Source organism: Trachymyrmex septentrionalis, unplaced genomic scaffold (assembly GCF_001594115.1).
Source record: "Trachymyrmex septentrionalis isolate Tsep2-gDNA-1 unplaced genomic scaffold, Tsep1.0 scaffold60, whole genome shotgun sequence".
NCBI lineage: Eukaryota > Metazoa > Arthropoda > Insecta > Hymenoptera > Formicidae > Trachymyrmex > Trachymyrmex septentrionalis.
In genome coordinates this window covers 1,445,460-1,460,847 of record NW_017305779.1, presented here as the reverse complement: position 1 = coordinate 1,460,847, position 15,388 = coordinate 1,445,460, and the positions used below count along the sequence as shown (strand labels likewise).

The window sequence follows — 15,388 nt, the reverse complement described above, 5'->3', positions numbered from 1 at the left end:
TATATGTTTTAGCAAAATCGTTTTTTTCGTATAGAAAATTATGGATCATCAGAATCCGCTTAATCGCACAACAAAATTTATACTCACTTTGAGCGGTGTTTGGCCAGGCGCATCATGTGTTTTATTTTCGAGAACGTTATTCATCGTTTCAGTGATAATTATTCAGTGCTGTCACTACCGTTATTTTATGATACATATGCATTCAGCCACACTTTGGGAATTCATGGACATCCTGCCTGTCGTTATGGCACATTCCAAAATGCTTTTTAAATGCCTTGTATTTTGGTTGAATCAGCGGTAAGTAACATATGTACGCAAAATTGTGAAAAAAAATTTAAATTAAAAGTATTCCATCAAATTTTGCTGATTGGAATACGTGAAAGGTTTACATTATATTACATTCGGGAATAATAAATATCTAAAATATAGTCACAGCACGAAAATTAAGATTGTTTTAAGATCGACAATATGATCGGCGAACACCACCATTCATAGAAAATTCATCGAAGTCTTAACAATAATGCAAGAGGATTGGAGTGATTGCGCTAATAACGATATCAGCTTGCGTGAGACAGCAAGCAAAGCGAAAACATCGGAACGTATTACAAACTTGATTCTCATTCTTCATACAATGACAGTTTCTGGCCATGGTATCGGTGTCATCCTGGCCAATGTTGATGTCACCGATAACACGACCACGGAGTTACGCTTCTTCACTAAAATAGATGTTCCCTTTGATATAAATACGCAACGCACATATAGATGTATTTTAATAACAGAATTCTTTTTCTTGATGATGTGGTCCTGGTCATCTGGTGTAATGAATTCTTTGTTAATAATTCTAGTAAGTTGTGGATGTGCAAATGATATTTAAAATCACGAAAATATAACTAATTATACATAATTAAACAATTTTTAAATTTATAACTATATTGTATTTACCATTTAAAAGCATGATGCACGTGACAAATACAAAAATTGAAATTAATTCCATAGGCAATGGGATCTTTATTTTCAGACCTTTCATACAGCTGGCCAAATCGATATTGTGCGTTACTGGTTAATGCATCTTGTATCCTCCAAAGATGAAAGCAAAGATGAATCAGTCTCCACCGCAATAACTAAAATTATTTATAAGCATAAAAAGATTATACGTTTATCGGAATATATCGAAAGTCTTTTTACATATATTGCGCTGGTGCTATTTATGTCAAACTCGGTAATGATTTGTTTGCTAGCATTTCTTGTCGTAACGGTGAGTAAGATTATTAAATATAAACTTATAGTGTTTCAGAATATAATTGCAAATAATATAACATTAAATATTAACTTACTTATTAATATTTAAATTTATTTTATTTATTTAAGTTTTTATTAATTATATTTACTTAATAAAATATATGTTGTAATAAAATGTAATAATTAAATATATTATTACATATTTAATAATACATTTGTACATTACTAGTATATTATATTAGTTTATATTTAATAATTTTTCTCATACCACATTGTTGTACAATATCACAGGCAATCGGCAGCTCCAACGCGTCAGAGCAATTAATAAAATCCTTTTTATTTTACTTTATAACGAACCTCGAAGCATATATGTTTTGCTATGCTGGAGAATATTTGAAAAACAAGGTTAGCAAAAAAATTTATTTTAAAAATATTAATATTTTTACCGTAGAATGTTAATAAATAACAATTTATTGTATTTAATTAAAAAAGCTGTTATAAAGGGTATTAAAACATTAAAAATTTTTCTATTATTTCCATTTTTATAGAGTAAAGAAATTGGTTTTGCGGCATACAGCTCTGCATGGTACGATATGAAATCTAAAGATAGTCGTGTCCTGTTATTTGTTATACTAAGATCTCAAAAGCCACTAACGCTTACAGCTGGAAAGATGATGGAATTATCCTTACAATCTTTTACAAGTGTAAAATTTATATTTATACATAAAAATTTCGTCTTTGCGATAAAAAATATTTTTTATTATTAAAAACAAAATATTCTCTAATACTAAAATATAATATTCTTCTAGATTATGAATGCTTCGGGATCATATTTATCGGTATTATTGGCAATGTAATAAACTAAAGCGTCGATTTATTTTTTAACAAAAAAGTGTTATGACTCAAGTAAAAAGACATTAAACATGTCATTTTAACATGACATTATAATAAGTAACATTAGCTTGCTATCTGGGGAATTATTTGTACATTAGTAATTCTAGGAATTCACATTGTAATATAGTATATTTCCCGAAATATAAATTTAGTACAATAATCTAATTCGCATCTTTTCTTAAATTACAATACATCATATAACATAGTCAGATTTTATATTAATTAAAAATCATGGTTTATTCCTTGCACAATTTAGAGATAAAATGTTTTATTATCCTCTGCAAAAGAATTTCTATTTGCACGTTAAATATATATTAAATATAATAACGATATGCACATATCAATATTATTTTAATTTAATAGAAAAAAATTTTTCTTGATTGAGATCTATCTGTATTACATACAACAATTTTTTGTATAGTAGATAAAAATAATTAGAATTATATGCAACTTTATACAAAAGCCAGTATAATTATGTTTCAAAAATCAGCATTTGCTGCGTGACGTTACTATCACGAATTAATGCAATACAATACTAAGACAATAAAATCAGTAGTTACATCGCCAACGCATCGGCACTGCCATCAATTGTTTCTTATGAAACATTATCGTCCATTTATTAGTTAGTAGATGATTTCTAGGAAAAGCTGTAATACCATGATGGACAAAAATTGACGACATTCTCTCGTAGAACGGACGATGCGTATAGCTTTCCATATGTATCATTACATATTTAACATACACACTTCATGGCTACATTATCAGTGCCAAGAGTATCGAAGATATCTTATTTATTTTCATTTTTTTTCCACAAAGTCTCAAGGAAACATGACAGATGTATTTGAGACTTGCACGCACAATAAAAATATTTTATGAGCAACTTTCATTGGTCGATTTACCAGGGGTGCATCCGCCCGAACACCACCCACAACTCATCAGTCTTTATGCAGAGTGTTCAATGATATACATTGTGCATTAGAAGATATATTTCTAAATTCTTTAATTTTCTTAAAATTCTCCTTTAACAATTCTTACTCTTAAATATTTTCTAATGCGTTTGCTTGAACAAACCGAATGCAAAAAGAAATAAAGGATTATGACTCGTAAAAGCACAATTAATCGAATAGTGTTTCGTATGCTTCCTTGGTGTGGCATCGGTTCAGATGAAATAATTGTTTTAATCAGCAGATTATTTTGGATTATTACATTAGGATTTATTGGACTCTGTCATTGTCTCTATTTGTTGACGCATTTAAATGCGCAAAATTTTTTTAACTTGGTAGATTGCTTATGCAGCTTCTTAGCACACGCGAAAGTAATCACTAAACTCATTGCGTTTTGGGTGAATCAACGGTAAGTAAAGCGAGCGTGTAATGTTATTTAAATAAAAAATTTTTCATTGTCATTTATAATTTCAATATTGATGTATACATATTAATTAAGATATATATGCAATTATTAAGATCAAAAGCCATAATATTGGTTACACTAAAAAATTACATAGCCTTTATAATTACCTCTATACACATATTTAATTTTTTATTATTACTTGATTCTGGAAAAAACATGAAAATTACAGAAATATATAAGAAAAAATTTCGCTGAAAAAAGACATTAATGTGTCAATATTATTTCGGAGATAAAATATTTTAAAAAATACGGTTCACTGTGGCGCGATGAATAGGACTTTTATTTGAATTCAACAGCATGATCGAGGAACAATCGTCCACAGAAAATTCGTGGAGACTTTGACGTTAATCACGGACGACTGGAGTGATTGCGCTAAGAATGACATCGGCATGCGCGTAATGAGAGACAAGGCAAAAATATCGGATCGTATCACTAATATAATATTCATCCTTCACACGGTGACGATTGCTGCGTATTGCATAGGAACTATCATTGCTGATGTCGATATTACAGATAAAATCGAGTTGCCACTTATCAACAAATTAGAGCTTCCCTTCAGCGTTAATACGCAGCGAACGTATAGAGTAGTGTTAATCATAGAATTTATGCATATGATACTTACAAATTGGGCATCTGGTGTTATAAATACCATATTTTTGGCTATGGTAAGTTATAACTGCATAAGTAATTACAACTAAAAAAATGTATATAATTATAATAATTTGAAATTTTGTATCGTCCTTTTCGTACAATAATATATCTATATTAATACTTTGCTCTTTAATGACAAAAATATAACTTTACAAAATTAAAGAGTAATTCCGTGAAATATATTATCTGTATAAGATATTTTGTTAAATATATATTTGGAAATTGTTATAAACTCATATTTTGTTTTATTCTTTATTGATAGTTTAATTATTTTTACAGCTAAAAAATTTTAATCAAATCTTTTGTTTTAGATTATACATGTAGGTGGTCAAATGGATGTTTTACAATGTTGGTTGGCAGAATTTATTCCTAAAGAAATCGAAAATGAGCAAAAATCAATCGTTATCATGATGAACAAGATTATTCTAAAACATCAAAAAATTATTCAAATTTCAGAAAGTATCGAGAGTTTGTATACGTACATTGCATTATTGATATTCGCATCAAATACAATATTAATGTGCTCACTGGGTTTTCTTATTGTAACCGTAAGTACAATAGTCACTGAGGACAGAAATTTTTATATTCTGAAAAAATAAATTTTGCTTGTTTGAGCATTATGCATAATGCTATTATATCTTCATTATTTTCTCAGGCTCTTGGTACTGACGATGTTGTGGAGCAGATGATGAAATGTCTTTTGTTTTTCATGTCAACAAATCTGGAGGCATTCATATTTTGTTACGCCGGAGAATATTTAAATAGTAAGGTCAGTGATGAAAAGTAACTATTATAACAATAAAAGAAATGATTATGACAGTATAGAAAATTTGATGTATATATTTTTTTATAAAACAAGGCATAGAATTAAATTTTATTATTAAAGTAACGTTACAAAGTCCCTTTGTTACTTTTACTTCCATAGAGCAAAGAGATCGGATTTGCAACGTACAATTGTTCATGGTACAATTTGAAATCTAAAGACAGTCGCATTTTGTTACTCATAATATTAAGATCACAGAAACAATTGACGCTAACAGCTGGCAAGATAATGGATCTCACCTTAGAATCCTTTACAAGTGTAAGATTTAAGCAGAATAGAAAGTTTCGATAATTAACTCTATCTTTATTAAACAATATATATTTACTATTTACTAGACAAAATTCTTTTTTATCAATTCACCTTTTTGATATAGAAATATTATACTCGTCATAGCGATGTTCTATTTAAATATCAATTGCTAATGCAAACATTGTTATAGATTATGAATGCTTCGGGATCCTACTTATCAGTATTGTTGGCGATGCAATAAACATCACGTTCATCTCAACAATTTTTAATCAATAGTCGTGAAGCGGGTACACAGACATGTAAATATCTTCACTAGTTATGTATATTAACACATATTGTAATATATATTGCGTTTTGCTAAATATTATTCTATGAGATAAAGATAATTTTTTAAATGAAATATGACATATAAAGTTATAATAATCTATACAGTTCTCTATTTAAAAATGCTATATCATTTCGGTTTTTTATAAACAGATAAATTGTGGATTTTTCTTCAAATTGAGTTCGCAATGTAGAAGATACACAAAGATATATAGATACGCAATTTAATTTATTTTTTTCTTATTCTCTATCGTCTTCCAAACTTTAAAATATTTTCAAAGCTCACTGAGCATGACTCGCAGTCATGAATATACCGTATCTATGTTCACGCACATCATTGCTTATTTAAAGAGAGCAATTTGCGTCATCGGTTCTCGGAGAAAAAGAGAAATGACCCCACCTGTTTCCTCTTTTTTATTAAAATTGTCAGAACCCACAACAGATGTATGGGTAGTTACAGGGTAAAAATATTTAATGAGTTATTTCCATTGGTTGACAGTTCAAGGGTAAATTCGTGTGATGATCTGTTAGGGACGCCCAGTCTTTACGTACGCAACAATTGTGTAATGTACGTCAATCCATCGAAACGTACATCTGGCAGAAATACGTAATCAAATTGTATTTCCTTTTGGTTCGTTTAAAGTATTTGTTATACAATACATTTTTGTGCTCGCCCTTGCATAGAAAAAGAAATAAACAGAATATAATGATCCGTAAAAGAATTATTGATCGCACGCTAGAAGTTATTTGCACTTTGTACGGAATATGGCCAGATTCACGCATTCCATTTTGCAAACTATTTTGGATTATTATAACAATAATTATGCAGTTCTACCATTATCGTTATTTTTTGATACATTTTAATTCCGATGAACTTTCCAATTTGATGGATTGTTTGAGTAGTTGTATGTCATATATGAAATTTACGACTAAAGTTATTGTGCTTTGGATAAACCAACGGTAAGTATAATGATTGACATAATGATATAAATAATAATATAAATTGCTTATAATCAAATGACAGTTAAGTGACGTATGATGTATTTTTCAATAATTAACGTGAAAACAACATGAAAGAAAATCTATAATTAAATGATTTAATCAATTACATTTTATGTTAATTAATTAATTCACATTTTGTCTTAATTAATCAAATCACATTCAAAGATATAGTTGCGTTAGTAACTACATGTATATTTACACGTGTTTAATATTGCTTTGCATTTTTATTTAATTAAAGCTGATTTGAGAAAGTTGAAGCATATTATTAGAACTGTCCAGTAACATTTGAGAGATAACAATTTTTTAAGGCCTTGAAATGATCTTCTTTGTGATCGATAGGATAATCGACGAACCAAATCATCCACAGAAAATTCTACAAAACTTTGGAAATGATGACGGAAGACTGGGATAGTTGTACCGACAATGATATCTACATTCATGAAATGACACGCAAAGCGAAACTGTCGAATCGCATTAATATCGTGATAATATTTCTTCAATTAGTCAGTGCTTTTACATACTGCGTAAATGTTATCTTGGCTGATGTTGATGTCACCGATCATACATCCGAGTTGTTATACATCCACAGAATGGAACTTCCTTTTGACGTCAATACAAAAAGAACTTACAAAATAATCTTATTAACGCAAACTGTGATTTGTGTTATGGTCAGCATGGGTACAGGTGTTATAAATTCTTTACTTGTCGTATTGGTAAGTTAAGGAACATAAGTATTTATCGCAAACAATAGTTGTAACGATATTAAATAAAAGAAACAAATCATCTAATGATATTGAAATCTGAGCAGAACTTGTATGTGTAAATGATTGCTGGAATAATTCGAGGAATTTGTTTCTCTTATGTTCTGTATATTTTCTCCGTCTAAAACGGAAAATAATATTGTGTAATAAGCTGTAAAAAATTGATCAACTGTAGTCGATTATTCTCCTCACGTTCGATATGATTAATTAATTTCTTACAACTTATAAATTATTATACTATATTATTCCTATTGTAGACAACTTTTTATATAAAACGTAAATTCGAAAAATATGAAAGATTTGATTTCTAGATAGCAACGAGTCTGTCTTATTGCTGGCATATTGCTTGCAGATAAAATATGTATTACTACCCGAATTGCAGCAACTGAGTCTGCATTTGTTGGCAAGTTGATGCTTTCACGATATGACAATTTTAAGTAGCAACTTGCCAGCAACTTACCAACAACTTAAAAATTTTCATTATCAAAATTTATGCTGTTGCGGTTATGTTGCTATAATAATATGTTATATTAATCTATAATACCAATGCAATCATATTACTAATGAGGTAATGCTACCAAAAAGTGCCATTAAACCGCTGGCAATACATATATACATTATTATCTGCATATTGCTACAATGTCGGTATATTTGAACAAATTGACGAATCTACAGCAAGTTGCCAGCATTATAAGCAACCACAGATTTGCGCAATTTTATCGAAACACGCTTGATTATCTGGGTTGTAAAGAAGAATGAGAATTATAATTATAAACAGCAGATTTCTTATTTCCAGGTTTTACATGTAGGCGGTCAAATGAATATCCTGTGTTACTGTTTGATGAATTTTGCAACTAAGAAAAGTGAAAAGAAGCACCAATCAATCACAACAGATAAAATCATTCAGAGACATCAGAAAATTATTAATTTCTCAAAGAATGTAGAAAAACTGTTCACGTACATTGCATTGGTGATGTTTATGATTAACTCGATATTGATTTGTGCATTGGCGTTTGTCATCGTAAGCGTGAGTAAAAGATGGAAGTTAAAATATTATGTATTAATAATTACTGTTTGTCGCTAGCTAATAACTGCACGATTATTTTAATTAATTTCCTTATATTTTATAACACAGATATGTAAATAAAGGCAACTATATTTATAATTGCATAACAAGATAACAATTTTTTTCGTGTATAGGCAATTGGTACACCTGATGCAATGGAGCTGATAATAAGATCTATTTTCTTTTTCGCTGGAACAAATCTAGAAGCATTTGTATTTTGCTTTGCTGGAGAATATCTGAACAACAAGGTTGTTCAACAAGCGATAAAATGACTTTTATAATGATGATTACAAATAATGCTAAATTTTGTATTAAAATATTTAAAAAAGAAGTTATCATTAGAATCAAATAATTTTTACAAAATGTACTGAAAAGCATTTCCATTATTTTCATTTTAGAGTAAAGCAATTGGAAATGCAGCATATAATACCGCATGGTATAACTTGAAACCTGAGGATAGCCGTATCTTATCATTTATAATATTAAGGTCACAAAAGCAACTAACGCTCACTGTTGGAAAAATGGCTGATCTCTCCTTAGAATATTTTACAAGTGTAAGAATTATGCGTAGCATATACATTAATTTTGCACATTATTCGGATATACAATAATTAACAAGTGCGAGAAAATTTGAGAAATAATTCTAGATGATAAAATAAAACAGAAATTGAGAATAACAAAACCATAGTGAATTATCTTTTAAATACAAATGTGTAAATATCTATTGCTAGTGCTTTAGACACCTTATGTAAATATTTAAACATTTGTAATTAAGAAACAAAACTAAAATCATAATTTTATTGTTCTTGATTTTCGTCTTATTTGATCATCTTTAGAATCACTTTTTAAGTTTTCTTCCACTCTATTGCCGGACACTCTGCATATAACAAATATTTTATATATATATATAAAGTTTGTTATAAGATATGTATTAACTTTTCTTGTTCTTAGATCTGGCTTACTTATTCAAATTTTTGATGTTTAAATTTCAAAATTTGCGACATTGTTTAAAATATGCTCGTTTGTGATCATTTAATATCCGTTACAAATTTATAATTATGTATAAATATAATAGTTTTTGTAAAACAAAATAACACTGTTATAGATCATGAATGCTTCGGGATCGTATTTATCAGTGATGTTGGCGATGCAATAAACGTCGATCTCGTCGATCTTCTCAGCTGGTACTTGTAAAACACACAGTAACGTGCAAATTACGTTAGTTCAAAAACACACGTAATGCAAATTTATTTTCCAAAAATATTTGAAGTAATTTAGAAAGCATGATGCGAATTTTAAACTGCGATCTGAAACTCTGAGATGTAATGTATACATAGTTAAAGTTAGGCAAAGCAGATCAATATTTCTCAAATAAATAGATATCTCTTTAGTATTGACTGTTGAATGGTTTTATACGATATCGTGCAATATTCATAACATGCCCCAGTTTTATTCCATAATAAACTTACTTTTATATTTATCAGTCAATATCCAATCAATCAAATAAATTTTTAATTAATCTCTCACAAATATCGCTACACTAATGCACATTCAAATATTACGTACACAAAAAAACATACACATCGTAGCACAATTCAGTTTTCTGTTTCTTCGTCAAAGTCTCTTCACCCTCTACATTTTAAAAACTTTTCAAAGGATCCCCTCCAAGCTCGAGTTGTCATCGCATATACGTTGTCCTGCCTATATGTCCGTTTGTATTGTTGTATATTTAAGGCAAACATTTTGCGATCACCAGTACACGAAAGAGGGAGAAATAATTCTACCTGTACCTTTCTTTTATCAAAGGGAGGAGGAGCAGCGGCGTTGTATTTGTGGTCACTGTACGATAAAAATATTTAATGAGCAACTTCTATTGGCTGTTGGCTTAGAGGTACACCTGTGTGATTACCTCTTACGACCTCCCAGTCTTCAATGATATTTGTTGATATAATATCAAGTTGTGGACAGAAAATATGCATTTAACGAAACCTTTTTTTTTATTTTTTTTGAACGTATTCTTGCCTTATATGTATATATTGATGCATATATATATATATTTTGTGTGTGTGTGTGTGTGTGTGTGTGTTAATGCACTAATTTACGTATACGATTGACAGTAAGAATCAATATGAAATTATGACTCGTAAGAGTAAAATACAGCAAAAAGAGACGGGAAATTAAAATTTTGCCGCACTGTTTTACAATCCAAGGATTAAGAAATCATTAAGTTAGTAGCATAATTTATCATATATATTTTATATGACATAGAATATTCAACGTTGACAACAATGATAAAAGATTGGAATGATTGCGCTGACAATAATATTAAGTTGCATGAGATATTCAGCAAGGCAAAAAATCGGATCATTAACACGTTCGTGACTTTTCACACAATGATCGGTTTTTCTTACATAAGCATCATGCTGGCAGATGTTGAGATCATCGATCAAAGGACCGAACTGCCCTACATTCATAAAATGCAAGTTCCTTTTCATATAAATATACAGTTTGTTATAGTCATGTTTGTTATAAGATATGTATTAACTTTTCTTATTTCTAGAACTGGCTTACTTATTCAAATTTTTTGGATTTAATTAATTTCCAAATTTACGACATTGTTTAAAATATGCTTGTGTTAATCATAGAAGTGATATATATCCTGGATCCTTCCTGTGCTTTTGGTTTCATAAATAGTTATCTTCGATGAGTTACAAGTATACAAGTAATTAATACATAATTATTTATAATAAAAATACATAAAAAATATGTTTGAGAAAAATCAATTTACTTAAAAGTATTTACTTTTAGTTAGATATGTCAGTTCTGTACAATTAGTTAAATTTTTTACTAACAAAAGTACTTTTGCAACTTACTGCAATTTAAAAATATGAGTTTTTATTTTCATAGATAGTGGGTTTTTTATTTTTAGACTCTACACGTAAGTGGTCAAATAAGTATCTTGCGTTACTAGTTTACGAAAAGTAGTACTAGAAAGCATTGACAAACAAAAATTTACTATTATTATGAACAAACTCATTCAAAAACTTTAGAAAATCATTTGTTTTTCGGAAAATATTATAGATTTATACTCGTATATATATCGCGCTGCTTGCTTTACATATGACATTGTGATAATTAAGTTAGTAGGATTTTTAGTCATAACTGAGCGTAAAATAATTAAATATTATAAATAGTATAAATACATACATTTACAATTTATCGAATCATATTTCGATATTGTTAGCACTCGATGGTCCCGATGCGACGGCAAAGATAGTAAGACTTGTTCCGTTATACATCATAATAAATATTGATACGTTCCTGTTTTGCTATGCGGAAGAATATCTGACAAATCAGGTTAGCACGACAATAAACACTATCGACAAACAATTCTTACTATAATTTTCTTTTTAATTGTTCTATGAATTTCATAGAATAGTGAAAGACTGTTCATCAAACAATTAAAAAAAAGATTATAATAAGATTCTTAAAAAACAACATATTGGATTCTATAATAAACAAGAAAAATGCAAATTAATCAATAAAAGTCAATAATTTGGTTTATTGTTCAATTTATTTATTTTTTTTTTTTAATTAATTATTACTAGGAATGATAAATGATATAAATTTCTTTATTATTTTTGTCTTTGCAGAGTAAAACTGTTTCCGCTGCGTACGATTAAAACCTAAATACAGTCGTATTCTATTAGTCGCGATACTGAGATCGCAACATCTGACGCTCACAAAATTGGAAAAATAATGGATCTTTCGTTACAGCGTTTCGCAAAAGTAAGATATTTAGTATGTGAGATAACCATCTGATTAAATAACACATTTACTGTAATTATATATCTTCTAGAGATTTATATTTACTTACACAGCTCTCCTTATCACTTAGATGTTAGATATTGTAGACCAGGCCTATCCAATTTGAGCTTCGAAGCCAAAACGTAAAGCCATCGACGCAAAAAAATTCAATGTGAGTAAGATTTCGAGGGCTGTAAAGTGTTAATAAGCGTCATTCAGATGCGTATCGACACTTTCCCCGAAATCTTATTCACATTGAATTTTTTTGCGTCAATGACTTTGCGTTTTGGTTTCGCTCAAATTAGACAGGTCTACCGTAGACTATTATATTTATTGAGTATTACTCTTATAATACTATAGCTTGAGTATGTAATAACAGATATATTAAATTCTGACGCGTTATTATAGATCGTAAATACTACGGGGTCGTATTTATCGATATTATTGGCGATGAGATGAGCGTCACATTCAATCTCTTTGCCTTTTAACTGTCAAATACTAAAAATACCCAGATAGCCAAATCTGTTAAAAACAGAACATATATTCAATAATATATAAATTCACTAATTAGATGAGCGTATAATACAATGTATGTATTCTTCAAATACATATTTCAAGTCTGTTTAAAATAACTTGTTTAGCAATAAAATAAATTACAGAATATTATCGAACTATATGAACTATCTTTAAGCTGCAGTATGCTAGCATCTTGATATAAAAGAAATTACCATGGTATTCTCGATTTCCACGAATCCCATGATTTTCCCTTCTTTCCCGACGCGACCCTTCGGAAGCTTCTTTGTCTTTCTTTAGATCAGTGCGCATGATTTTTCGATGTACTATAAGATTATAAACCGGGCCTGTGTACATCGACCTCCGTCCTGCGTGATCGTACATTTTTAACGAAAATTGCACGGCATCGTACCGTTTGGCGCATAGGGCGGAAGGACGCATCCCTCAGTTTCCCTTCCATCCGCAAAATCGGCGATTGCCAACGACACGCATTACCACAATTTTATCGTATACAGAGCGATGAAAATATTTAATGAGCTGTCCTCTGCCCGGTCGACAGTGGACGAAGGTAGGTTTCGTGGCAAGTAACCCTCCGGCATCCTTCAGTCCATCCGCAGCGTCTATAGGTGCATGTCTCGTGTCTCTATCGTTCATAAATCTATTTTACAATCGTGCTCAACGCTGATGTATCTTCCGCACGCGTTTTGGTTAACTGTGAACGTTGTGGATTCATTTAATTAATCCTCGTCGATTGATAACGTGTCGGCATCAAACATTCTCTTTCTTGATAATTAATTATATTTATATATAATTATTTTCCGCAAACGAATGACAAAATCTCTCTTTATCCTACTTTAAGAAAGTTTACAACAAATTTCTCTCGCTTCTTTTAAAGGAAGAGATTTTCGAAAGAACATGCATCGCCTACTCTTATTTTAGCCTCGCCTTATGGATTATGTCATAAAGTGTTCACGATTAATCGAGAATTAAGTCCCGTCAAATAATGTCTGCTAATACAATTACCCGATCGATTGAGATCGGACTTCGAATAGTCGGCATCTGGCCAGGCGCGACCTATGCGATCATCAGTCGACTTTTCTGGACCACGACGATGATAGCCGCACAGATCTTTCAGTATCGCCACATGGCGATGCACCTTAATTCCGAGGACATCTCACAGCTGATGGATGGTCTAAGCGCGACGTTGTCATACAGTTTGTTATGTGTCAAGTTGATTGTTTTCTGGACAAAACAACGGTACGTCCGCATCGTCGCTACTTGCAGTTCATGACTTGCACTTCACGATGCAAATCGAACAAATGTTTGATAATACGAAGCTTGTATGCATCCGTAATTATCATTAAATCGTTTCAAAAGGTTATAAAACTAGTGATTGTTTTTTTTTTTTACAATAAGAAAACTTTGCGAGCACATTAGAAGCCATTATTTCGACAAATCACATATTTTTTTCTTTTTCATACATCATCTCAACAATTTACAAATAATACATTTTTAATACCTCCACTATCTTTCGTAATCGTTATTACATTGGGGAATATCGTTATTAGCAACAATGATATCGATATCCATCTTCTCATCTTTCGACCTATCCTCTTCATCATTCATCATCGCATAGAGACAAATAGTGTCCTAATCATAGTCTTCGAGGGGGGGACAGCTTCGCTCTCGCGGTGCTGCACGAAATCGATTCTTCCTAGAATATTCAACGATGTGTTAGCGAGCATCGCGACGGACTGGAAGGAATGCGGGGATGCCTTGTATAGCATGAATAACGTGGCCAATCTCTCGCATCGTTTCTCCAATTTGATCATCGGCTTGCACTCAACGGCCGTGCTGTTCTATGGCATTGGCGTCATCGCCCTGCGCAGCGACGACGTCATCGACGCTGCCGATCGTGAACTTTTTCTCAAAATGGAGTTACCCTTCGACAGTGGCACATCGCCAATTTACGAGATCGTCATGACCACGCAATTCCTGCATCAAATGACGGCCGCCACCGTGATCGGTGTGCTCAGCGCACTGCTCGTTACGCTGGTAAGTTGGAGCCTTGGAGGCTTTCAAGCCCCAGGGGATTTTCAAGTTCCCGACTGAGATTACCCCCGGGAGTGCATCCCGAGAGATAGCTCGCATTACTGCGATAACTGTTCGTAGCACATTTCAATTTATTAAGAAAAATACAAAGAAAATTTATTTGTGGAAAATTAATTTCTAAATGAGTGATTTGACGAAATTATTAAACGAATTTTTGATGCTAAATATCTTATTTGTCTTTTCTTAATCAATGCTAAAAATATTGATTGATACCGTTTTGTTAAAATATTTATATTTAATATTTAATATTTAATATTTATTAAAAACATATCTATGAAAATATTTATTTCTATCTGTGAAATTTTAGAATTTATATATCAATAAATTATAAAAATTGTTAATAAATCTCTATTTCAGTAAAAATGTTAAAATATCTGTTATCTAATATATTATAATTATATGTATAACGTTAGCAGAGACACGGAAGAAGATTATCATATAGAGTTGATCAAAAAGCTAATAACTCAATCAATTTATAAAGAGCATTCTCTCCTTTTTAATTTAGATTACTGATATAACATAAAATTGTTGCATAAT

At 30.6% G+C, this 15,388-nt stretch overlaps 1 protein-coding gene and 1 pseudogene across 1 annotated transcript in view; both read left to right on the top strand.

Moving 5' to 3' along the window:
* Window positions 1-9,575, top strand: part of LOC108752489 — a 17,632-nt gene extending 8,057 nt beyond the window's left edge. The window contains 1 exon segment of the mRNA XM_018493334.1: window positions 9,525-9,575. Within this exon segment, the coding sequence (XP_018348836.1) occupies window positions 9,525-9,575 (51 nt within the window).
* A 2,078-nt stretch (window positions 9,576-11,653) lies between these two features.
* Window positions 11,654-15,388, top strand: part of LOC108752529 — a 5,438-nt pseudogene continuing 1,703 nt past the window's right edge.